The 27,270-nt window shown below is 41.6% G+C and overlaps 2 protein-coding genes across 2 annotated transcripts in view; one reads left to right on the top strand and one right to left on the bottom strand.

Moving 5' to 3' along the window:
• Positions 1-107: 107 nt before the first annotated feature.
• On the bottom strand, positions 108-24,462 carry LOC132825307 (lysine-rich nucleolar protein 1-like). The gene is made up of 5 exons (XM_060840407.1): positions 24,362-24,462; positions 12,721-13,840; positions 12,413-12,496; positions 5,597-5,689; positions 108-867 (listed from the first exon to the last, which is right to left on the bottom strand). The coding sequence occupies exons 2-5, from the start codon at positions 13,837-13,839 to the stop codon at positions 550-552; spliced, it is 1,614 nt and encodes a 537-aa protein (XP_060696390.1). The 5' UTR covers position 13,840; positions 24,362-24,462; the 3' UTR covers positions 108-549.
• Positions 24,463-24,511: 49 nt separating this feature from the next.
• The window catches only part of iqck (IQ motif containing K), a 118,859-nt gene continuing 116,100 nt past the window's right edge, over positions 24,512-27,270 (top strand). Inside the window, exon 1 of the mRNA XM_060840089.1 lies at positions 24,512-24,569. Within this exon, the coding sequence (XP_060696072.1) occupies positions 24,512-24,569 (58 nt within the window). The remainder of the gene's footprint in view (positions 24,570-27,270) is intronic.

Raw genomic sequence — 27,270 nt, 5'->3', positions numbered from 1 at the left:
TTTAAAATTACCTTTGAATGACATTATTTCATTGATCTTGTTCCTTCTCTTTTCACAAAAAAACTGCAAAATTTCCAGAGTTGTTTCCAATAAATGAGATCATCTGCTTTTAAAGTTTTGCATTTATTGTCCTAAAAATATTGTTAATTTAAGGAGAATGCACAGAACAGTTCTAACTGATCAGAAACAAAGGTAAAATAAAGTCACAGGAAAAATATACATAAATCTGCGCCAAGCTGCAATTGGTCCAGTCAGTCAGGACAGGTCCAGCTCTTTGTTCAACACGAAATCCAATACTAAACTGACAGAAAATGTCACTGAGCCTGGATTCTTGCTGCTTTATTGACTTTGGAAATAATTGCTGATTCAGATAAGAATCACAATCTGACAGATTTGGATCAGGACGAAGCAGACTGCTGAACTCTGCAGGTTTCATTCAGCTCCATTTAAGGAACCATGTAACTCCAAAACACAAAGGGAATGCAGGACACTGTGTACAGCATCGCATTACCTGAAGTAAATCCCGTACCAATATTGGTTCATTTTTGTCTAATTGAAATTGAACTTTGTTGATTTTGAGGCATTCTTGTCTATAAAAAAGATTTTGTTAGCTGGATTTGAAAAAGGCTGGAACCCGAGGCCAATTCCTTGATGCTGCCGAAGGTTCAATGCTTTGTCGAATTCCTTCTGCAGAGTCCTATTCAAGTTTTCTTCCTCTTCCTTATTAAGTGCCACATTTTGCTTTCCGGAGCTACTTACAGATGATGGAGGCTGATTTGACGTCTTAAACCCACCCATTAGTCTCAAAAACTTGTTTTTCTGCTCTGTACTTTCAAAAGTGGCTGTGTCCCATTGTGTGCCAGTACACTAGTGGGCAAAATAAATATGAAAATAAAAGTTAGAGAGAAAAAGAAGTTCAAGGTATTGGACTGAACACTGCAATATACCAGAGTAACCAATCATGTTGGCTTTAGGATTTGGTATCGCGAGCATATTAAGAAATCATCTCCAATATTAATTGACAAATACACAGAAAACACACAGAGGTTGTTATTGAAAAGGTCAACAGTGCAATGAGTCACACTGCTCATTCTGTGGCCACAGAAACTGGTGACATTTTAATGTTTCAGTCTCATTTGAATGACGTAGTAATCCTTGCCACGCAAAACAGAAATGTTAGAACAACTGCAAGGTGAAACAAGACGATATGTTGTAGGGATGTTGAGTTTGGCAGGAATTCCAATTAGTTCTGTCCAGTCTTGGGACAGCATTTTTTTTTGATTTTGGAAAAACACACTGAGAATTTCTTGCTTCAGGGTCTTTTCAACTAATCAGCAATTGAAGCTGAGAGAGCATATGGTACATGACCAACCAATTCAATGGTAATTAGAGTTCTATATACATTATAATAGTGTTATTAAAAGCAGTCCATCACTGGATATAGCAGAGGATTTAACCACAGATTGGCATCAGCTCAGGCATCAACAGGGCAGTAATTTACTGATCCCACTTTGAAGTAAATACAGCCATTTGGAAATAATTCACCATCTGTCTCCCCAAAACCTGTCCATCAACAAAAAAATGATGTGGAGGTGCCGGTGTTGGACAGGAGTAGACAAGGTCAGAAGTCATATGACACCAGGTTATAGTCCAATAGGTTTATTTGAAATCACAAGCTTTCAGAGCCTGGTTGAATCACCTTCACCTGACGAGGGGGCAGCTCTCCAAAAGCTTGTGATTTTAAACAAACCTGTTGGACTATAACCTGGCGTTGTGTGACTTTGAATAAAACACCAATCAGGTGAGTGATGTAATACTCTCCTCTTGCATGGATGAATGCAACTCCATAACACACAATGCTGGATACAACCATGACAAGGTAGCCTGAAAGCATAGATTTTGAACAGATCTAGCAATTAAAAACTGGGCTCCACGAGGTGCTGAGGGCCACCAGCAGCAGAATTATATGCAACATATTGCCCAGAAAATACCATACTGTACCACGGCCATAAAGGCAGGGATTAACCCTGGTTCAAAGGAGAGTGTAGGAGGTCATGCCTGGAGTAGACATAGCTAAAAATGAGGTGTCACCTCAGTGAAGCCACAAAGGACTACTTGCATGGCAAATAGAGGATTCTGCATGTAATAAACAAGGCTAAGTAATCCCATACCCAGTGGATCATATTGAAGGTTTGCAGTCTTGTCTCATCTAGTCATGAGTAGTAGAAAACAATTACACAACTCACTGGAGATAGAAGCTCCACAAATTTCCCTATCCTGGTCACTAGCTTGGCCACACCTGGAATACTGTGAGCAGTTTCACTCCACTAGGGAAAGATGTACTGGCATTGGAGGCAATCCAGAGAAGGGGGACCAGGTGTGAAAGGATTTTCTAATGAAAAGTGGTTGAGTTGGTTGGGCTTGTATCATTAGAGTTTAGAAGAATTAAGAGTGATCTTATCAAAACACAAGATTTTTCAGGGTTTGACAGGGTAGAAGCAGAAAAGTTGTTGCCGCTGGTGGAACAGTCTAGGATCAGCAGGCATAACTGCAGAATAAAGATGTGCTCATTTAAGACAGGAATGAGGAAGGATTTCTTCTAAGGATAGTGAATTTGTGGAATTCTTTATGAGACTGGGCCATTAAGTATATCCAAGTATGAGACAAATTTTTAATCAGTTAGGGATTCAAGGTGCATGGTGAAAAGACAGGAAAGTGGAGTTGAGGGCTTTCAGATTAACTATGATCTCGATGAATAGCATACTTCTGCTCCTACGTTTTTCCACATCAGTGCAAAAGACAAAGCTAAAATATTTGCATACACCTTCAGCCAGAAGTGCTGAGTGAAGACTTACTCCTGCCTCCTGTAGAGATCCAGTAACACAGATACTCATCTTCAACCATAACAAATCAAAGAACCTCAGATGCTGGAGATCTGAAACTAAAACAGAAATTATTGGCAAAACTCAGTAGCTCCGACAACTTCAGAAGAATCACTGGACTCAAAATGTTCACTTTGCATTCTTTCCACAGATGCTGCCAGATCTGCTGAGTTTCTCCATCAACTTCTGTTTTTGTTTCTAGTCTTCAACTAATTTAATTTACTGTGTGATATCAAGTCACAGCTGAAGATACTGGACACTACATAAAGTGCCTACAGTGTGGAAATAGGCCCTTCAGCCTAGCAAATCCACACCAACCCTGCAAAGAGCAACACACCCAGACCCTTTCCCCTACCCTATTATCCTATATTTACCCAGGACTAATACACCTAACCTACACATTCCTGAACACTATGGGCAACTTAGCATGGCTAATGCACCTAACCTGTACATCTATGAATTGTGGGAGGAAACCCAAGCAGACACGGGGAGAATGTGCAAACTCCACACAGTCGCCCGAGGCTGGAATTAAACCAGGGTCCTTGGCATATGAGGCAGCAGTGCTAACCACTGCGCCAACATGCCGTCCCCCAAACCGATTCAACATCCATTACAATTTTCAGAAGAGCTTTCTAAACTTCTATACACACGGGGTGGTAGAAGTCTTTCCTAATTTCACTCCTGAAAAATCCAGCTATTTTTTATTTTAGACTATGGCCTGGTCCTAGACTCTCAAACCAGGAGAAATAGAGTGAAGAGAGGGGAACTCTGCTCTCCTGAACAATCTGAAAACCTCAATTAAATCACTCCTTCATTTTCTAACCCAGGAAATACAACCTTAATTTCAGACCGTTCTTGCCCTAATGAACTTATTTCTCCTGATTCTCCATATGCTCAGTTTCTTCTTGACTCCATACACAATTCTCCTGAAAGAAAATCGCTGTTGATACTGGAATGTGAAATGGGACCTCCTACTGTCACAAGGCTTCAAATGTTAACTCTGTTTCTCTCTCCACATACATCGCCTAGCTGCTAAGTTTCTCCAGCATTTTGTTTACTTGATGACTCTTCCGATGCTCTCCATCATTGTTTCAGTTTGTAGCTTCTAGGCCATAACTACTACTACTTCATTATGAATATTCAACCTCTCTAGTCCTCCGTCTCCCAGCTGGACACTCCCAGTGTTCTCCTCTCTCTGTCAAATCATCTCCAAGCTTCACCACCCTCCTCTACCTGGCTGAACCTTTTCCCCCTCACTCAGACAATTCCTCCCTTAAGTCTACTCCCTCCAAGTTAGAGCTGTTACTATGGGCACCCATATGGCAACTAGTTGTGTCTGGCTCTGGATAGGATATGTGGAACATTCATTATTCCATTCCTATGGGAGCCTCTCCCTCACCTCGTTTTCATTCATTGAAGACCCTGTAGTATCGCCTGCTGCTCCTGCATGAACATTGGTTTCATTTCTACATTCAACGTACTCAATCTCTAGCTGTGCACATAGTGCTGACTATTGCATGCTTGTAGTTGTATGCTGTAGCTGTAGCTTTACCAGGTTTACACCTCAATTTTACCTGGACCCGCTCCTGGAATGCACCATTCATCAAACCAATGTTGATCCCCTTGCTTGATGTTAATGGTACAACAGGGGCCAGATCAAGAGGTTACAGGTTGCGGTTGAATATAATTCTGTGGTTGATGACCCAAAGCACTTCATGGATGCCCAGTTTTGAGTTGCTGAGTTTGTTCAAAGTCTAAACTATTGAGGTCAGTATTAGTGCCTTGCAGAATCAAATAGAAGGGATCCCTGATGTGGAGACTGGAACTTTGTCTCCACAAGCATTGTGCGATTGTCACTTCGTGGCCAACATCATAGTGGATTTATTGGCCCTTTTTAAAAGATCAGGGAGTTGATATTATCTGTTTTAAATTCACAGGTTAGAGTCATGAACATTTTCTATTTTGCAAAGTAACAATTAATCAGGATTTGAGTATTGATCATAAAAGACATTTTGTTAGATGTTTTTCATCTTGCACACATCAAGACAATTTGCAAGAATGCCATTTATACTATGAGAGAAGGGTACGGATTGGTTGCTAAGCAGACTCTGATTGGTAGAGGTGTTGTCAGTTAAAGATGATTGACAGTTAACTGTTTAAACTTTAAACCAGGCAGGTTGATTCTTATTGGTTAAGGCATTCCCCTGAAAAATGAACTAGTGAATACCAGTCACCTACTGTGTCGAGTTGGAACAGATGCATTCTCCATGACTACATTTCTTGAAAGACTCTAGACCCATACTGATGTAATTGACTCTTAACTGCCCTCTGAAAGAGCCAAACAATTAGCAAGCCAATCAGTTCAAGGTCAGTTAGGGATGGATGGGCAGTAAATATTGGCCTTTCTCGAGACCCCCACATCCCATGAAAGAATAAATAAAAAACAAACTGCTTCAGTTCTTATACATCAGCATACTCAATTCATTATTACAGGTAAGAAATACCAGGCAATACGAGTTTAGTATAAACCTTTAAAAGCAAAGGTGCAGATTTCAGTGCCTTTTGTAAGCTCCTTGAATCAACTTACTTATCTAACTTGCACTTTAAAACTGGATTGCACAGCCTATCATACGCCTTGCATAAACACCCAGTGATACTGATTTCCATAAGGATCTCATATACTAGACATAAATGTTAGTCATAAAAAGTCTTACTCTTGGTTTGATTTCTGGAGAAGCTTTAGTTTCTGAAGTGCCAGTTTTGCCAGATAATTTGTCAATCTCTTCTTGCAAAGCTTGTCGCCTAGCCTAAATAAATAAAATTTAAAACAAAATCTTACAAAGTTTTATAATATACAGTATTTATTATTCACACAGTTCTGAAGTGTGCTGCCTGTGTCGATTTAGTGTGATAATAGAAACAATTACTCAGGATCAAATTGGTAACCACACGGAAACATGTGGGTTTATTAGGCACAGATTTAGTCATAGTCATACAGAATTTCGAAACAGTCCTTTCAGCCCACCTTACCAAACTACACTGAGCCCATTGACCTGCACTGGGCCCATAGCCTACTATACCCTGACATTTTAAATACTCACCAAATGCTTCTTAGGTTGTGAGAATACCTGCCTCCACCACCATCCCAGGCAGCACATTCCCTATTTCTACTACCCTATGGGTGAAAATGTCTTTCCTCAGATTTCCTCTAAACCACTTGCTCCTCACCTTAAACTTATGCCGTCTGGTCTTAAACATGTCTGTCATGGGGAAGACATTCTCACATCTACCCTGTCTCTGCCTCTCATAACTTCAGACAGCTCAATCAGAACCCCTCACAACCCCCAGCCTGTTCTGCTCTGAGTTAAACAAACCAAGATTATCCTCAAAACTGAGACTTTCCATCCTAGGCAACATTCTGGTGCATCTCCTCTGCACACTCTCCAGTGCAATCACATCCTTCCAATAATGTAGTAACCAGAACTTCCTGTGGCTAACCAATCTTTTATAAAGTTGCAGCAAGATTTCCATGGTCCTACAGTCCATGCCCCAGCTAATGAAGGCAAGCAACCCATATGCCTTCTTCCCCACTCTGTCTACCCGTACTGACACCTTCAGGGATCTGTGAACTTTTACACCAAGATTCCTTTGTTCCTCCCCAGAATCCTACCATTCATTCTGTATATCCTTCCCTCATTAGACCTCCCAAAGTGCATCACCTTGCACTCACCAGGATTACAATCTGCCATTGCTCTGCCCAATTTACCAGCTGATCAACATCAAACTGCACTCTCAAGACCATCCTCCTCACTATCAACAGCAATTTTCATATCATCTGCAAACATATTGAATATACCTTCTACATTCATATCTAGTTAATGTAAATAACAAACTGCCAGGGTCCTAGCACTGTACCCTGTGGTCACAAGCTTTCAATTACAAAACAACCCTCAAACTTTATCACTCTTTGCCTCCTATATGTAACACAGTTTTGAAGTGAATTTGCCAACTTGCCTTGAATCCCATGGGCTCTTACCTTATGAGCCAGCCTTCCATGTGGGACCTTGTCAAAGGCCTTATTGAAGTCCATGTAAACCACATCAACTGCACTACCCTCATCAATATATCGTTACCTTTTAGGAAAAAAGACTCAATTAGTCAGACAAGATCGCCCTCTAATAAAACTGTGTGGACTTTCCTTTCTCATTACTGCAGTGTCGGTTTCCTTGATCGATGCTCCCACCTGTCTTATTTCCACCACCACTCCCTAACCCCATGCCGCCTCGAACTTCCACACCTTGAAATATTGAGCTGCCAGTCCTGTCCTTCCTTCAGCCACACCTCAGCAATTATAGCAATATCATTTTTCCATGTGTTGATCAATGTGTCAGTTCAGCTGCCTTTCCAGTTAGTCAATCTCCTTGCATTGAAATTATTACAATTTGGATTTCTGGATCTCCCTCCCATGTGCCTTATTCTGTCCATGTCTTCTCTACCTACTGGACTATCCTGACATTGAATGGGCCTTGCTTCCAACTTTCCATCTACTGTGTCCCATCCCCCTGCTAAATCAGTTTAAAAAACTCCCTTCTAAAGAGAAAATCATGTTTGACTAATTGACATGTTAGAAAGATGTGAATATATGGCTGGAGGTTTTTGAAGGTGGTATTATAAAACATAGAAGATAGAAGCAGGAGAAGGCCACCAGCATACTCCACCATTCAACATAATCATACATGATCATTAGGTTTTGAGAAGATTTGCAGCTCAGGTTGAGGTTCTGGATGTAGGTTTGCTCACTGAGCTGGAAGGTTCATTTTCACCCGTTTTGTCACCATACTGGGTAACATTTTCAGTGAGCCTCCGGATGAAGCCAAACACACTACTTGCAGGTACCAACACTTACCAACAAGTGGCGATAGACCCAATCCCACAACTAGAGAACCAAATCACAGTTCTACTCAAAATACCTCTGAAATCTGGAGAAATAAATAAGGCCAACTTCCAAAAAATGAAACCAGACGGATCCAACACACCACGCTTCTAAAAGGCTTCGTTCAGAAGCTCACTGAGGATGTTACCCAGTATGGTGACAAAACATCTGAAAGTGAACCTTCCAGCTCAGCGAGCAAACCTACATCCATAATCATTAAGTTCAATACACTAACCCCACCCTACCCCCCCATATCCCTTCATCTCCCCCACTACCAACACCATAACATCCTTCCTGCTGTCTAATCTCTAGTCCTGTTAGAATTATAAAGGTAAGACCACCATAGAATTTTCCTCTTTATTGCTTGTTGCATCCATGCACATACACACCCAGGTCCCTCTGCTCTAGTACACCCTTTAGCATCTCCTGTACTTTCAATGGCTGCTGCACAAGAACACCCAGGTCTCATTGAACATTTTCCCATCTCAATTTACAGCCATTCAAATAATAATCTGCCTTCCTAACAGAAAGGGCTGACGAGAGTAAAGCTGTTGATGTGCTGTACGTGGATTTCAAAAACGCATTTGATATCGTGCCATGCAGACTTAGAGGAAAATTAGTCATGGTACAAAATGGACAACAGCAACTTGTATACAAAACTGGCTGGGTGATAAGAAACAGACAGTAACGGTCAGTGGATTTCTTTTGGCTGCAGAAAGTTTTATAGTGGACTTCCCCAAGGGTCACTATTAGAACTCTTGATTTTCCTGATGTATATTAATAATCTAGATCTTGGTGTGCAGGGGACAATTTCAAAGTTTGCAGATGATGCACCTCAGAATACTGACAAGTTGGTGGAGTGGGTGGATAGGTGAGAAATGAGATTCAATGCAGACAAGTGTGAGGAGATGCACTTTGGCCAGAACAGCATTGAAATACAATATAAAATAAAGGTACAATGCTCAAGGGATGCTGGAGCAGAGGGACCTAGGTGCATATGTGCAGATTGTTGAAGGTGAAGGACAGGTGGAGAGAACAGTTAACAAAACATACTGTGCTCTTGGTATTAACAGGGGAAAAGAAGACAAGAGCAAGACCCCGACATTGAATTTGTACATGACATTTTATAGATCTCAGCTCAGGAGAATGCAGAAGCAACTTACAAGAATGATTCCAGAAATGAAAAGTAAGAATACTTTGAAGAATGTAGGACAGTTTTCCTTGCAGAGAATGATAACTGCTGAAAATGTGTTGCTGGAAAAGCGCAGCAGGTCAGGCAGCATCCAAGGAACAGGAAATTCGACGTTTCGGGCATAAGCCCTTCATCAGGAAAGAGAATGATAACAGACATTTTCATAATCATCAGTGGGCTGGATAGATGGAGAAGTGCTACTCCCACTTGTAAAAGAGAAGAGAAAACAGGGAGAGAGCACAGATTTTAAGTGTAGCATTCAAAAAGAAGAAGAAAACTCACTCAGCAAGTAGTTAGGATTTGGAATACTACCTGGAAATGTGGAGGAGACAGAGGCATTCAAAAGGGGCACTGGATAACAATTTGGAAAGAAATGATGTGCAGGAATATGGTTAAAAAGCAGGAGACTGGCTCTAGGTAACAGAAGTGGAGCAGACTTGATTGATAGAATGACTTCATTCCACATCATAATAATTCTGTGATAATAAACTCGGGCTACAACATTTATGTTTAAAGTTTGTTTATGAAGTTACAATGCAAAACTACCAGACATCAGGGTGACAAATCGCATATTCCTTTTTGGAAATCATTAAGACACAAGTATAGCTTTACTTAAACATCTCCATGCAGAGTAAGTAAAACATATAGCTATCTTTTCCAAATGAAATACAAAATTCTAACAGAACCTGTAACAAATAGAAGGACTTAAGTTTTCCTACGCCCTGAATGAAAAAATGGTGATGCAAAAGCTGGAGATAAATGTTTAATGCCATTATCGCTATTAATACAAAGACTCGGGTAATGCTGTGGCGATCCAGGTTACAATCCCACCGTGATAGATGGTGAACTTTGAATTCAACAAAAATCCAAAATTTAGAATCTAATGATGGCTAGGTGATAGGATTAGGGTTGTCGATTGTCAGAAAAAAAAGTTTTGACGGGATATGGGCCAGGTGCTGGCAGGTGGGACTGGATTGGGTTGGGATAACTGGTCAGCATGGACAAGTTGGACCGAAGGGTCTGATCCATGCTGTACATCTCTGCGACTCTGTTTGGTTCACTAATGTCCTTTAGTGAAGGAAACTGCCATCCTTACTCAATCTGGCGTTTATGTGACTTCAGACTCTCAACAATGTTGTGGATTTTTAACTGCCCTCTGGGTAACTAGGGATGGGCAATAAATGATGGTCTAGCCAGTGACACCCAAGTCTTGTGAATACATTTTAAAAAGTGGGAAACAAAAACATTTCAGCAAAGAAAGGAAAATAAATAAGATACAGGCAACTGAAAAAGGATGGCACTTTGGTTCACCAAGTCTCGAAGCAGAAGGCTGTAGAGGTCAGCTATAGCCTTTCTGGAGAAGCACTGGTCCTTTAGAGATCTCATTGGGAAGTACTCTCTCTCCATCTCGGTCCCAATCAGTAATTTTAAAAATTAACATTAAAAATCACCATAGCTGCACAGATCAGCATGTTGGAGGAGCCTCTTTGTTGAGCTGTCTTCTCCTACAATCGGGGTCAGGAATGAGTGGTCTCAAAATCAGCTTGGTGTGTCAATCATACCACCATCCCAGGCTTCTGACAGAGGACTTAATTTGCTATGAACTTACATTAACTGGCACCTATTTACTCTAGGGCAAATATTTTGCCCTTGACTGTGAGCTGAATAGAGAGACTTCTGCAAACAGCTTGCTGTCCACAGTAAGCTACAGCCCCAGCCTGTGGAGGTTGGGGTTCTTTTCCTCCTCTGATTTTATCCAAAACAATAAAGCAAGAATGGCACTTCTTAAATATTTATAAGCTTCTTCAGGTGGAGAATGATTGCTGCATCCTCACTAGGGTAATCTTTTAAATACATTTCTCGTAGCTTTTCAAATGTATTTCCACTAGGCCGGAATCTAAATTAATTGCATCATTGAATTTCGATTTGAATGTATTTATAAAGTAACTGACTGTCTCAGATGGTAAGGAACAGTTGTTTAAAAGTAAAAGTGGCTACAATGCTGGCTGTGAATCTGGGACAGTAAATTTGAAGGCAATTTTAATTGTGCAGTTATCCACTGCCTATTGATCAGCATCAGTTAAAAATCACACAATCCATCCCCTACAGATTTTCAGATAGTCACATTGCTATTTTCTTTCAGTTTAGTTATTTAAGTGACAGAAAAGGTTCAATTTGGAAAGGAATTTGAGACATTAGATTAGGTTGGAACAGCTGGGACAAACCTGATTGGAGCAATGGGGAGATTTGATAGCACATAAAAGGGGAAAAAAAATTCATTAGCTGATGGAACAAAGAATAAGGAGTCACAGAGTTAAGATTGTAACAAGAGATACAGGGGATAATGAAGGAAGAATGTTTTAAAGCAGTGAGTTATAAAAATATGGAACTATCCATTAAGGTGCTGGAAGTGGAAACATTGATTTTGAAAGGAAATTGGGTGGATGCTTAAAGGGAAGAAGGTACAGGGCTACGGGGACGCAGCAGATGACTGGAAGTAACCTGATTGAGTCCATGCTGACTTCCACTGAGCAATGGGCTAAACAGCCTCTATTTGTGCTGTAAATGATTTCATATAAACGCATTTCCAAAATAGGCTCATCCATAAAATTACTCCAGCTCCCACAACAGCTTAGATACTGCTTAACAGGTCAAACGTGATTTGGAAGGACTCAGCTTGTTTCATTTTGTCTGCTGTATTTGCTAATCCTGGTTAGGGTAGCTACTTAAGTCCTAAAGGTGACATGAGGGTGTCAGTCTTGGGCGTTTTATATGAACTTTTCATCCTAAACTCAGTTGCTATGATTCAACAAATTTAGATCCAATCCTGGTAATGATTAGCAATGGCAGGAGTTTCTGGGAGTAATTCAAAAGATACAGCAAAACTTAATCTCAAGGATGAGGAATGTTTGAGAACTCTAGGACTATACTGAATGGAATTTAGAAAGATGAGGGGAGAATCTGAATGAAACTGACAGCATACTGAACAGCCTGCACAGAGCAGACTTTGGGATGAGGGCCCAAGGGAACAGGCTGAGTAAAGGCAAGACCATTCAGGACAGAGATAAGGATAAACTTCTTTAGCCAGAGAGTGGTGAATCTGTGGAATTTATTGCCACAGAGGGCTGTGGAGGCCAGGTCATTGAGTATATTTAAGACAGAGAAGATAAATTCTTGATTTAAGGTGATCTAACATTACAGGGAGAAAACAGGAAAATGGAGTTGAAAAACCAACAGCCATGATTCAATGGCTGTGCAGACTCAATGGGCCTAATTTCTGCCCTTACAGTCTTATTGTTAGGTTAGTATAGTTTAGAAAGGACTATATAGTCCACCAGACTGTCTGTGTCCTTGTCAACTTAGTACCTGTTTATTATAAACCAGATGTTCAATGTATCTCTGTACCTTGTCTATCGTCACTTCAAACACATTTCCTTTCTTTTCAGACATAATCTGTAAATCATCATTGTCGCATAATTCCTCTTTTATCTGAGAAAAGAAAATGCAGTTACGTTGATTATCTACAAATATAATTATGTGCAAAATATTTCTATAATAAAGGTAAACAAATTACTGTGCATGTTTCCAGCCAGAAGAGGCAAAGCTCAGGTTGGTCACAATTTCATGGCTCAACAACATATTTAAAATAAATTTATGCTACAATATTTTACATTTATCGAGTAAACACAGAAGTTATGACTTACTTTACAAACCTGCATCACAGATGAGACATCTTTCTTCTTCCTTTTAGTTTTTGTTTTAATTTTTACAGAGTCTTCAAGAACATTAAGTGTTATTTCTTGTTTTTTCCCTTTTGCAGTCTCAGAGGAGTGCTGTAATTTACAAATGTTGTTAGTTTTGTCCAGATTGGTCTCAATTCCTTCTCCTTCAGTTTCAGTGGATATTTTTCTCTTTCTGTGAGATTTTGAGATATATTCTATGTTATTTTCTATTTGTTCCACTTCTTTTCTTCTCTTAACCGTTCCTCCTTTGTGCACTCCTTCTGGTTCCTCAGCATGTAGCTTTCGTTTCTTTTTCTTTTTCGTGCATTTTGTCTCTAGTGTATCCAGAATTTGTTCATTCTTTTGTTTCTTTCTGTCTTCTTGATTGGATCTGTCATTCCCAGCTTTAAGCTGATCATTAATATCTCTTTGCCTTTTCTTCGTTGATTTTTCATTTTCAGATGTGTCAAAATCCTCAGAATGAGAGCGTTTCTTTTTCTTCTTCCTCTTCACACTTTTGGCTTCAACAACACAAGACACTTCTGCTGTGTTGTCTAATTTATCTGCTGTATTGTTTGACATCTTACTTTTAGTGAGTCCCTCTTCCACATCAGAATTTTCAAAAATTTTTTTTCTCTTTTTCTTAATGTTGCAGTCATTTTCAACTTGAACTCTGCTTTGGTCATTCTCACTGATATTACTTGTTCCTTTCTCACATGTACTTTGAGGGTCAGAATGTTCATTTGTTTTGATTTTTTTTTTCTTTTTCTTTTTCTTTTTTAAATGATACGAGGCCTCATCAATTTCACTCTCTTGTGAATTACCTTTTACTATGTTTCTGTCAATCTTGGCACCTTGTTCCTCGTCACTAATACTTGACCTTGTAGATTTTATTTTCTTTTTCTTCATTTTTTGTTTCCTGCAGACTTCAACATCATTTATTTCCAGCAGAATCTGTTCCATTTCAGACTTCTTAGTTTTCTTTTTTTTGCTTTTAAATTTGCACTTTCCCTCATATTTTTTGTTTTGCTCGACAGTGATGTTTACTTCAATTTGCTTTTTACTCTTTATAGATTTTGATTCAGTTGTTTCAATGCCATTTTTGAACATTCTAAAAAGAGTAGGAAACATATTTCTATCACATTATTTAATTTATGGTGCATATTGAATAAATATGTAATTTGTAAATTCAGTATTATGTTCAAGAGTAACTCAATTGTTTCAGGTATAGGGATGTATATTTCATAGACCATCGTGGTTTCCAAGATCGCACGTGCCCTTTGATCTCAACATGCATTATAAAGAACACAACAGGTTTCATTTCATTAGTAATACTCGCTTTATTAAAATATTTAATTTCATAATTTTCCAGAAAAGACTGATCATAAGTTTCTCTAGGCTGCCTTCATAATGTTTTGCACTTATAGGAAATGCATGAATTATTAACTAAAACAACTTCAATAGATTTGATCAAAGCAACAGCAAGTTAATATCACTTCATGCTTTGGATACACTTTTTACTTAATGAATACTGCCTTACATTATTGGCTGTTCAAGGAAATTAAAAACATTCAGTTGACAAACCCCACATTTTCTTTGTTTAAATCACAGTAAAATAATTGTGAAGTATTGGATAGGCACCAACTGAAAAATCAAAGGCACAATGTTAAAAACGGACAGAAACTGGAGGGCTCGCATACACAGAACAAGGCAGCTGGTTTAAAAAATGTTTACAGGATTATGCTTTGGAAGCAGACACATCGATTACAGTTTATAAAGCAATGGTTCAACCTCATTGCAGTGACGTGCAAATTTGGAAATCACATTGCAAGATGGATGTAAAAATTTCAGAAAAGGTTTAGAGAAAATTTGACAGAATGATAGTAGTGATGTTAGGAAGCACTTCTACACAAAGGCTAATAGATATTTGGAACTCTTTTCCTCTTTTCCCCGGGGTTGGGGAGTCAGAACTAGAGGGCATAGGTTTAGGGTGAGAAGGGAAAGATATAAAAGAGACCTAAGGGGCAACTTTTTCACACAGAGGGTGGTACGTATATGTAAAGAGCTGCCAGAGGAAGTGGTGGAGGCTGATACAATTGCAAAAGGGTAAAAAATGAGGTCTGGAGATCACAGTTGAAAATGCGTTGTTGGTTAAAGCACAGCAGGTCAGGCAGCATCCAAGGAATAGGAAATTTGACGTTTCGGGCATAAGCCCTTCATCAGGAATGAGGAGAGGGTGGCAGGCAGGTTAAGATAAAAGGTAGGGAGGAGGGACTTGGGGGAGGGGCGATGGAGATGTGATAGGTGGAAGGAGGTCAAGGTGAGGGTGATAGGCCAGAGTGGGGTGGGGGCGGAGAGGTTAGGAAGAAGATTGCAGGTTAGGAGGGCGGTGATGAGTTGAGGGAACCATACAATTGCACCATTTAAAAGGCATTTGGATGGGTATAGTAATAGGAAGGGTTTGGAGGGATATGGACCAGGTGCTGGCAGGTGGGACTAGATTGGGTTGGGATATCTGGTCAGCATCGACGGGTTGGACTGAAGGGTCTATTTCCATGCTGTACATCTCTATGACTCTAAACGGTAGTGGATGCTGGATCAGTTGTTAATTTTAAATCTGAGATATAGATATTTTTGGTGAGCAAAGATATTAAGGGATATAGGCTAAAGGCAATATATGGAGACAGGCCACAGATCAGCTATGACCTCACTAAGTGGCAGAATTGGCTCGAAGGCCTTGATGGTCTACTCCTGTTCCTATGAAGGATCTCGTTTAAATGGAGCAACAAATGAAACTGGCGTTGCTGCTGGTACAGCAGAGGTATAAAAGAGATTTACTACAGGTGCTCAAAAGGAGCTTTGATAGAGTAGGAAAAAACTGTCCCTTGACGGGGAGGATGGGGGTGGTAACCAGACGTCACACATTGAAAGTGACTGGTAAATAATGCAGAGGAAAAATAAAGCACATCTTTTTAAAAAGTTAATGAATTACATTAATCATGCGTGACTTGAACTTTCACATAGATTGAGATAGTCAGATTGGCAGGGGAAGCCGTGAGGAAGAACTCACAAGTGCATCTAACAAGGGATCAGGCTATTTAGAATCTGGTGATATGCGATGAGGCAGGTTTAATAAATGATGTCAGAGTAAAAGATCCCTTAGGAAACAGTAACCTTAATGTGATAGAAATTAGCATTCTGTTTTGAGGGAAGAAATGGAGTTGGAAACAATTGTTAAGCTTAAATAAGGGTAATTAGAAATGAATGAGGACAGAGCTGCCTGGAGTAGACTTGAAAAGGAGGTTAGCTGCAATGACAGTTGAGGACAAATGGCAGATATTTAAGTAAACAGTTCAGGGCTTACAGCAAAGAAAACTTCCAGTGAGGAAGGAGGATTTCAGGAAGGGGATAGCTAACCATGATTAATCTCCAAGGGAGGTGATAGCCTACTGATATTATCACGAGACAAGTCATTCAGTGACTAGGTAATGATTTGAAGACCCAGATTTGAATCCAGCCATGGCAAATGGTGGAATTTAAATTCAACAGAAGTTGGGAATTAAGTGTCTAATGATTACCATGAAACCACTATCGATTGTTGGAAAAGCCCATCTGCCTCAATGTCCTTTAGGGAAGGAAATTTGCCATCTTTACCTGATCAGACCTACATGTCACTACAAACCCACAGTAATGTAGTTGATTCTTAACTGCCCTCTGGTCAATTAGGGATGGGCAATAAATGCTGGTCAAGTCAGTGTCATCCGCATCCCTGTAATGCATAATAAACACTGGAAAAGTTATGGGTATCCAATGAAAGGTTCACTAGACTGATACCAGGTATGGAGGAACAGAAGGCATATTGCAGAATAACGAGCTGCACATTTAAGACTGAGGGAAATCTCTTCTCTCAGAGGACAGTGAATCGGTGGGAACTTTTACCTATAAGGGTTGAAGAGACTGGGTCATTAAGTATATTCAAAGCTGAGATAGACAGATTTTAATCAGAAAGGGAATTAAAGATTGTGGGGAAAAGGCAGGAAAGTAGAGTTGAAGATCATCAGATCTGTGATGATCTTATTGAATGATATAGACTCAATGGATAGAATGGCCTACTTATACGCCTAGTCTTAAGGTCCAGTGGAACCCCAACATAAAAGCATAGGCTGAAATGAGAGGATCCTTCAGAGAAAGAAATGCAATGGTGGTCCAAGACAATGGAAGACGGTCTCCGGAACTGCTTGGAATTAGTGGACTGGACCATACTCAAATATTCAGCGTAAAACCTAGTCAAGTATGCCACACCGTTATGGACTTCATTAGCAAATGCATGGAGGACCAAAGGTGGCAATCCAGGTGTTCCCCAACCGGAAACCTTGGATGAGCCAGGAAATCCACTCCTCACCAAGGAGCAGACACACAGTATTCAAGTCAGACAACACAGACCTATACAGAAAATTCAGATACAACATCCGCAAAGCCATCAGAGATGTCAAGAGGCAGTACCAGACCAAGTTAAAGGCCCAAACCAACCATACAGACATTTGCCGCCTACTGCAAGGCTTAAACAATGTAATGGAATACAAAATGAAACAAAGCAAGAAAGCGGACAAAACAGATCATGCACCCACACCTCCCCCCTCACATCCGCCCAAGGCTCCACAGGATCTTTTCACATCTGACGGAGATTTCCTTGCACATCCACCCACCTCATCTACTGTGTCCATTGCTCTGATGTGGTCTCCTCTACATCAGGTAGGCAGAACGTCAACTTGCAGAGCATTTTAGGAAACATCTGTTGGACAGGCACACCAAACAACCCCACTGCCCTTCAGCCAACCACTTCAACTCCCCTTCCCACTCCACCAAGGACATGCAAGTTCTGGGCCTCTTGCACTCCCAAATCGAAGTCACCTGACTACTGGAGGAAAAATAGCTTATCTTCCACCCTGGGACCCTTTAAACACACAGCATAAACATTGACTTCACTAGTTTCCAAACCTCCCCTTCTCCATCTCATTCCAGGTCCAACCCTCCAACTCGGCAGCACCCTCTTGACCTGTCCATCTTCCTGACGAATGGACTATCTAACTTCAAATAATGTTGATCTTGCATTGTGCATGTCCTGTGCACCTCAGTCTGCCCAAATCTTTTATATCCTATGATATGTCCTTGCTTACTATGACCTGTCTGTACTGCTCGCAAACAAAGCTTTCCACTATACTTAGTTATAGAGTCATAGAGATGTACAGCATGGAAACAGACCCTTCAGTCCAACCTGTCCATACCAACCAGATATCCCAACCCAATCTAGTCCCACTTGCCAACACCTGGCCCATATCATCCCTCCAAACCCTTCCTATTCATATATCCATCCAAATGCCTCTTAAATAGTGCAATTGTACCAGTCTCCACCACTTCCTCTGGCAGCTCATTCCATACCCACACCACCCTTGGTGTTAAAAGGTTGCCCCTTAGGTCTCTTTTATGTCTTTCCTCTCTCACCCTAAACCTATGCCCTCTAGTTCTGGACTCCTCAACCCCAGGGAAAAGACTTTGCCTATTTACATTATTTATGCCCCTCTATAAGGTCACCCCTCAGCCTCCGACATCCCAGCCTGTTCAGCGTCTTCCTATAGCTCAAACCCTCCAACCCTGGCAACATCCTTGTAAATCTTTTCTGAAGCCTTTCAAGTTTCACAACATCTTTCTGATAGGAAGGAGACCAGAATTGCATGCAGTATTTCAACAGTGGCCTAATCAATGTCCTGTAAAGCCACAACATAACATCCCAACTCCTGTACTCAATACTCTGACGAATAAAAGAAAGCATACCAAACGCCTTCTTCATTATCCTATCTACCTGCAACTCCACTTTCAAGGCGTTATGAACCTGCACTCCAAGGTCTCTTTGTTCACCCACACCCCCTAGGCCCTTACCATTAAGTGTATAAGTCCTGCTAAGATTTGCTTTCCCAAAATGCAGCATCTCACATTTATCTGAATTAAACTCCATCTGCCACTTCTCAACCCATTGGCCCATCTGGTCCAGATCCTGTTGCAATCTGAAGTTACCCTCTTCATTGTCTACCATACCTCCAATTTTGGTGTCATCTGCAAACTTACTAACCGTACCTCTTATGCTCACATCCAAATCATTTATGTGACAATAAATTAAAACAAGTTAAACAAATGGATATACCACCTGAAAATGAACAAAGCCGACACAAAAACTAACTGTGAAAGCTGATTTAAATATGAAGTTGAAAGTGAAAAAGGCTCGTAGGGAAAGAGTAGGTGAGCAAAAATAATTCCATGGCACTTAAAGAACCAACACAGACCTAGGGGCCGAATGCCTTGTGTTGCATATTTCTACATATCCATAAAAATGCAATGGGTAAAAAATGAGGTCTGCAGATGCTGGAGATCACAGTTGAAAATGCGTTGCTGGTTAAAGCACAGCAGATCTCCAGCATCTGCAGACCTCATTTTTTACCCGAAGATTTTAACCTATTGCGAATCCTCTTGCAAGGATGCCTTCCTTGAAGAAGCTCTCTTCCTCCCTCTACAAGGATTTCAGTGAGTCTCTCTCTCACTGCACCCCCCAGGTCATCTCCTCTGCACAGCATCTCCATCGCCCCTCTCCCAAGTCCCTCCTCCCTACCTTTTATCTTAACCTGCCTGCCACCCTCTCCTCATTCCTGATGAAGGGCTTATGCCCGAAACGTCGAATTTCCTATTCCTTGGATGCTGCCTGACCTGTTGTGCTTTAACCAGCAACGCATTTTCAACCATAAAAATGCAATATCCATCAAGTAATAACAGACCTTTCCAAACTAAATCGATGGTTAAGCTATATTGCTGTGCTCATTCAGTTCAATATACTTTACTAAGCATCTAATATTTGTACTTTATAGCACAAACATTTTTACATTTTCACACAAAATGATACACAACAATTTACTGTAATTACCGTACATACCTGGCATACCAAGTTTAGATAATTTTTGTCCACAACAGATGCCAGCTGCCAAGTTATTACAGTATCAAATTATCAATTTTACACATGCTATGAAACATCATACAAATCTGGATGGAGATAGCAAATAAAAATACAATAAGGAAACATGAATGTGGAATGGAAATGAAGTACTGAAGAAGCATTTACAGATCTGGCAGCTTCTGTGAAGGGAGAAAGTGAGCTCAATATTTCTGGTCCGATATGACTCTGCTTCAAAACTGCATTCTCCAGCATCTTTCGAGAGTTAATTTCTCTGGAATCCACAGTATTATATTTTTTATTAAACATTTATGGTCCTAATTTTCCCATCTCCCCTTTGCATCAATTCTATTCTTTACACAGAAGTTTTTCTACATATGTTATGACTGACAATCCTGTACGCAGCTAAGCACTTTGCTCTGAAGCATCAACTCAGCATTCTGTGAAAAGAAAGGTGATTTGATGCTGAGCAGGTAATGAGTCAGTAGACAGCCAGTCATATTGGTTCCAGCTGAGGGCTAGAAAAGCTATGGATATTATTTAAAATAAAATTATATATTAAAAGAATTTTCCTTGTTTTTCCTGTTCCTGAGAGCGCACATATTTAAAATAATCCAATCCAGTCCAATTTCAGTTAAACAAATCACTGGTTGGTTTGGAAGCAGAGTGTGGGTAATCAGATTTTCCTGAATGTTATCCAATTATTGCATTTTCACTCAAGGAAATGTTAATAACAAAAAAGTGTTCCATATTAATGGTTAAAGAAAAAAAAATGATGAGTATCTGAGAGAATTAATTGTGATTTGGCTTTTGCAACATAGTCTAACAAATAAAATAACAGTGAAGAAATTGGTGCTTGATCTCAAAATCTGGAAGTTAGGGAAATTTTGGGCTCTGTTCAAATGCAGAGAAAATGAGTTTAAAGCTTTCAAATATGCCAAAGAATTTCAAACTGAGAGTCAGTGTTTAGCACACAAAGTATAAATTCAAGCAAGTGAAAGATTGGGCAACAATCACAACAGAATGCAAATCGAACAAAAACTGAAGAACAGGTTGAATGGTTAGTGAGTTTTGAGAAGATTTGTAGCTCAGGTTGAGGTCCTGGATGCAAGTTTGCTCGCTGAGCTGGAAGGTTTGTTTTCAGATGGTTCATCACCATACTAGGTAACATCATCAGTGAGCCTCTGGTGAAGCACTGGTAGTATGCCCCGCGTTTTATTTATGTGTTTGGGTTTCCTTGAGTTGGTGACATCATTCCCTGTGGCGATGTACATTCACTAGGCTGATACAAGATATGGAGGGAATGTCTTATGAGGTGGAGGTTAAGTAGATTGAACCTGTAAGTTTTAGAATTTAGAAAAATGAGAGAAGGCCTTATTGAAATATACAAGAGTCTTAGAGGACTTGGCAGGGTAGATGTGGAAAGGTTGCTAAAGTCTAGAACCAGAGAGCATTATTCAGAATAAGGGATCACCCATTTAAGACAGAGATGAGGAGGAATATCTTCTCTCATGGGTAGTAAATCAATGGCACTTTTTATCACAGAGGGTTGTCGAGTCTGGGTCATTAAGTATATTCAAGGCTGAGATAGACAGTTTTTAATCAGTGAGGGAATCAAGGTATATGGAGAAATGGCAGGAAAGTGGAGTTCGAGGTTATGAGATCAGCTTTGATCTCATTGAATGGCAGACTCAATGTCCTGAATGACATGCTTCTGTTCCAACATTTTTCCACATCAGTGCAAAAAACAAGGATTAAATATTTGCATCCACCTTCGGCCAGAAATGCTGAGTGAAAATTTACCTCTTCCTCCCCAAATACTAGTCTTCAACTATCATAAAACAAACAACCACAGACATTGGGGTTCTGAAACAAAAACAGAAATTGTTGGTGAAACTCAGCAGGTCTGGGGAGCTAATGTTGAGTCTAGTGATTATTCATCAAAACCCTCTGCAAGAGGGAGTTGAATCTTATCAGATCAGCCGTAATCTTCTGGAATGGCAAGCAGACTCAATGAGCTGAACTATGTACCTCTGCTCCCAAGTCTTATTGGACTTATTACCTGGGTTGAAAATGTGTTGCTGGAAAAGCACAGCAGGTCAGGCAGCATCCAAGGAGCAGGAGAATCGATGTTTCGGGCATGAGCCCTTCTTCAGGAATGAGGAGAGTGTGCCAAGCAGGCTAAGATAAAAGGTAGGGAGGAGGGATTTGGGGGAGGGGCGTTGGGAATGCGATAGGTGGAAGGAGGTTAAGGTGAGGGTGATAGGCCGAGTGGAGGTAGGGGCGAAGAAGTCAGGAAGAAGATTGCAGATTAGGAAGCTGGTGTTGAGTTCGAGGGTTGGGACTGAGACAAGGTGGGGGGGGCGGTGGGAAGGGGAAATGAGGAAACTGGAGAAATCTGAGTTCATCCCTTGTGGTTGGAGGGTCCCCAGGCGGAAGATGAGGCGCTCTTCCTCCAGCTGTCGTGTTGCTATGGTCTGGCGATGGAGGAGTCCAAGGACCTGCATGTCCTTGGTGGAGTGAGAGGGGGGAGTTGAAGTGTTGAACCACGGGATGGTTGGGGTGATTGGTCCGGGTGTCCCAGAGGTGTTCTCTGAAACATTCCACAAGTAGGCGGCCTGTCTCCCCAATATAGAGGAGGCCACATCGGGTGTAGCGGATGCAGTAAATGGTGTGTGTGGAGGTGCAGGTGAATTTGTGGCGGATGTGGAAGGATCCCTTGGGGCCTTGGAGGGAAGTAAGGGGGGAGGTGTGGGCGCAAGTTTTGCATTTCTTGCGGTTGCAGGGGAAGGTGCCGGGAGTGGAGGTTGGGTTGTTGGGGGGTGTGGGCCTGACAAGGGAGTCACGGAGGGAGTGGTCTTTTCGAAACGCTGATAGGGAGGGGAGGAAAATATATCCCTGGTGGTGGGGTCCGTTTGGAGGTGGCGGAAATGACGACGGATGATGTGATGTATATGGAGGTTGGTGGGATGGTAGGTGAGGACCAGTGGGGTTCTGTCCTGGTGGCGATTGGAGGGGCGGGGCTCAAGGGCGGAGGAGCGGGAAGTGGAGGAGATGCGGTGGAGAGCATCGTCAATCACATCTGGGGCCTCCTCTATATTGGGGAGACAAGCTGCCTACTTGCGGAACATTTCAGAGAACACCTCTGGGATACCCGGACCAACCAACCCAACTACCCCGTGGCTCAACACTTCAACTCCCCCTCCCACTCCACCAAGGACATGCAGGTCCTTGGACTCCTCCATCGCCAGACCATAGCAACACGACGGCTGAAGGAAGAGCGCCTCATCTTCCACCAAGGAACCCTCCAACCACAAGGGATGAACTCAGATTTCTCCAGTTTCTTCATTTCCCCTCTCCCCACCTTGTCTCAGTCCCAACCCTCGAACTCAGCACCACCTTCCTAACCTGCAATCTTCTTCCTGACCTCTCCTCCCCACCCCACTCCGGCGTATCACCCTTACCTTAACCTCCTTCCACCTATCGCATTTCCAATGCCCCTCCCCCAAATCCCTCCTCTCTACCTTTTATCTTAGCCTGCTTGGCACACTCTCCTCATTCCTGAAGAAGGGCTCATGCCCGAAACGTCAAATCTCCTGTTCCTTGGATGCTGCCTGACCTGCTGCACTTTTCCAGCAACACATTTTCAGCTCTGATCTCCAGCATCTGCAGTCCTTACTTTCTCCTTATTAACTGGGTGTCAGGATTATTCGTTTAGTGACAATATTAAAAAGTCATCATGATATGCAAATGATAGAGGTAACAAAATAATTTAACCCATCTTTGCATAGTTTACAAATACATTTTACAGATAAACCTGAATTCTGCCACCATGTAAAACACCAACTCAGAATAATTTCCACACCCTCAATTTCACATCAGAGTGGTTTTGCATCACAAAGAATAAAGTTACATATAAAAATAAAATGAGCCTTGGCAGTTTGTACAAGAGGTCACAAACTATTACATATAAGAACATAACTATTATGTTAGTGTACAGGTCTTTTGTTTCACATGAAATCAAGTTCAAAACAGAAATGATTAATTTAAACTGTTGGATTGGTCAGGGATGGGGGGGTGAGTGGATCTGATAATTATCTTCATAATGACGAACAACCAGTCCAAGAATGAAAGATATTGTTGCTTTCTATTAATCTATGAAATCTTCAACGAAACTTTAAATTTGGTATTAAAGATCTGTGCCGAGGCCCCAGCAACCTCCCCCCGCAGTCTGTATCCCAGGATGGGTCCCATCAGGAACAAGAACAGAAATTTCTACAACAAACTGGAATCTCTCCACATGCAGCTGGACCTTAGATCAGGCCCCACGGACTAATCCGCCTCAATGTTTATCAAGACACCTAGCACCACCTCCTTCTTCATATCTGCATGCCCTAGAATAAACCTCCTGGTTCATTAACAGAGCCCTCCAATGGCTGGGACAGGTGCTTTGTAAATGCAGGTGAGCCTGCCCATCCCCGCTGTGGGAGCCAGGGTGACAGTGAGTAGAGCACACACCGAGACAGCGCTCCCGCTCTCCGGGCCTTCCCCTTCCGTCACACGCGGCCTCCTGCTTCTCACAATAAACCCCGAGCTCAGGGGGAGCCGCCAGCGGCCTTTCCCCGGGCCTCTCACCTCACTCTCTCCGAGCCCCTATCTCTGAGCGAGCCGCCACAGCGTGAGGAAAACTCCCGCTTCCCGCTCGGAGCCTGGGCCTTCTGACCCCGACTCCGGAATCACCCTTTCACCCTTCACCCCTCACTTCCTGCCTGTCTCCTAGTAACAATGGCCAAGCTGATCGGCCAGCGAGTGCAGGGAAACCTTTGGGAGGAGATCTGTGCAGGTAATGGTCACTGATGGTCAGTAATGGTCAGTGAGAGTCTGTAATGGTCAGTGAGAGTGAGAGTCAGTGATGGTCAGTAATGGTCAGTGAGAGTCTGTAATGGTCAGTGAGGGTCTGAAATGGTCAGTGAGGGTCTGAAATGGTCAGTGAGGGTGGGAGTCAGTAATGGTCACTGAGTCTGTAATGGTCAGTGAGAGTGAGAGTCAGTGATGGTCAGTAATGGTCAGTGAGATTGATTGATGGTCTGTGGTGGTCAGTGAAGGTCTGTGATGGTCAGCGAGAGGAGTGATGGTTTGTAATGGTCAGTAAGGGTCTGTAATAGTCAGTGCTGTTCAGTGAGGGTCTGTAATGGTCAGTGAGAGGAGTGATGGTCAATGAAGGTCTGTGATGGTCAGTGACGGTCTGTAATGGTCAGTAAGGGTCTGTAATGATCAGTGCTGTTCAGTAAGGGTCTGTAATGGTTAGTAAGGGTCAGTAATTGTCAGAGTGTCTGTAATTGTCAGTGGGGGTCAGTAATGGTTAGTGAAGGTCAGTGAGGATCTGTAATGGTCAGTGAGGGTCCATGAGGGTCAGTAATAGTCAGTGATAATCAGTGGTGGTCACTGGCAGTCAGCAGTGGTCAGCTTTGGACACTGGTGGTCAGTGATGGTCAATAATGGGTACTAAATGTTTTGGCAGAAAATTCCACAGGCTCAGAACTCTGGATGTAGGAGTTTCTCCTCTTCTTAGTCTTAGCTAGTACCATTAAATTTTGCTCACAGTATTGGACTCCCTAAGCATCTGGAACATCCTTCCTGCATTTACCCTGTCTAGTCCTGTTAAAATTTTATAGACTTCAATAAGATCCCCCCTCATCCTTCTAAACTCCAGTGAATATTGTCCTAACCAATCCAGTATTTCTTCATACATCAGACCAGCCATCCCAGGAATCAATATGATAAACCTTTGTTGCATTCCCTCCACAGAACATCCTGCCTCTGTACAGGAGACCAAAACTGCACATAACACTTAAGGCACGGTGTAATAAAGGTCCTATACAATTGTAGCAAGCCATCTCTACTCCTGTACTCAAGTCTTCTTGCTCTGAAGGCCAACATACTATTTGCCTTCTTCAAGAGCAGCTCCATCTACATGCTTACTTTCAGCAAATGGTGATCAGGGTACCCTGGTTTCATTGCACCTTTCCCTTTCCCAATCAATTACCATTCAGATAAAAATCTGTATTCTGTTTTTGCTACCAAAGTGAATATTTATCCACATATTACTGCATCTGCCATTTTCTCACCCATTCAGCTTGTCGAAATCGCTCTGAAGCATCTTTGCATCCTCTTCATTGTTCACCCTCCCATCCAGCTTTGTGTCATCTGCAAACCTCAAGATATTACTTTTAGTTCATTGTTTAAATCATTAGTCTATATTGTGAATGGTGGGATCCTAACATTATTCCTTGTGATGCGCCACTAATCACTGGCTGTCAGAAAATGAGACATTTATTGCTATTCTTTCTTTCCTGTCAACTAGACAGTTCTCTATCATGTAAGCACATTGCTCCAATCTCATGTACTTTAACTTGACTGTTAATTGGGACTTTATCAAAAGCCTTCTGAAAATCCAAGTAAATCACTGGCTCACCTATCAACTCTACCAGCTGTATCCTCAAAATATTGCAGTAGATTTATCAAGAATGGTTTTGATTTTGTAAATGCATGTTGGTTTTGACCAATCATGTCACTGTTTTCCAAATGCTCTGCAATTAAATCTTTTATAATGGTGTGTAGCATTTTGTCCAACTGATGTCAGGCTAACTGGTTTATAATATGTTGTATTTTTAAAAGTCCAATGAAAATACATCCAGTGGTGGGTGGGATGGGACAGAACGTACAATACACCTTGTGAGTATGAAATTTGAGTGTCCTGACTCTTAGACAGAGAGTTGTTACTTGCCCATTCCTGTCAGATCAAGTTTGGTAAGGAATGGCCACATCATTGACACGTTTTCAGGAAAAGAATATGAAAGAAGAGCCTCATCTCTCACTTTAAAATCTGATTGAAGATTTGTAGCTCGGGTATCCGTTGTTGTGGTTCTGCTCGCCGAGCTGGAAGTTTTTGCTGCAAACATTTCGTTCCCTGGCTAGGGAACATCATCAGTGCTGTTGGAGCCTCGTGTGAAGCGCTGCTTTGATGTTTCTTCCGGTATTTATATTGGTTTGTTCTTGCCGCTTCCGGGTGTCAGTTTCAGCTGCAGTGATTTGTATGTGGGGTCCAGGTCGATGTGTCTGTTGATGGATGTTCTTGCCGTTTCTGGGTGTCAGTTTCAGCTGTAGTGGTTTGTATATGGTGTCCAGGTCAATGTGTCTGTTGATGGAGTTTGGGGATGAATGCCATGCTTCTAGGAATTCTCTGGCTGTTCTCTGTCTGGCTTGTCCTATGATAGTGGTGTTTTCCCAGTCAAATTCATGTTGTTGGTTGTCTGAGTGTATGGCTACTAGAGATAGCTGGTCGTGTCGTTTTGTGGCTAGCTGATGTTCATGGATGCGGATTGTTAGCTTTCTTCCTGTTTGTCCTATATAGTGTTTTGTGCAGTCCTTGCATGGTATTTTGTAAACTACGTTAGTTTGGCTCATGCTGGGTATTGGGTCCTTTGTTCTAGTGAGTTGTTGTCTGAGCGTGGATGTTGGCTTGTGTGCTGTTATGAGTCCTA

This window comes from Hemiscyllium ocellatum, chromosome 20 (assembly GCF_020745735.1).
Source record: "Hemiscyllium ocellatum isolate sHemOce1 chromosome 20, sHemOce1.pat.X.cur, whole genome shotgun sequence".
NCBI lineage: Eukaryota > Metazoa > Chordata > Chondrichthyes > Orectolobiformes > Hemiscylliidae > Hemiscyllium > Hemiscyllium ocellatum.
Note: the sequence above shows the minus strand (reverse complement) of the source record. Positions and strands in the feature narration are given on the sequence as shown.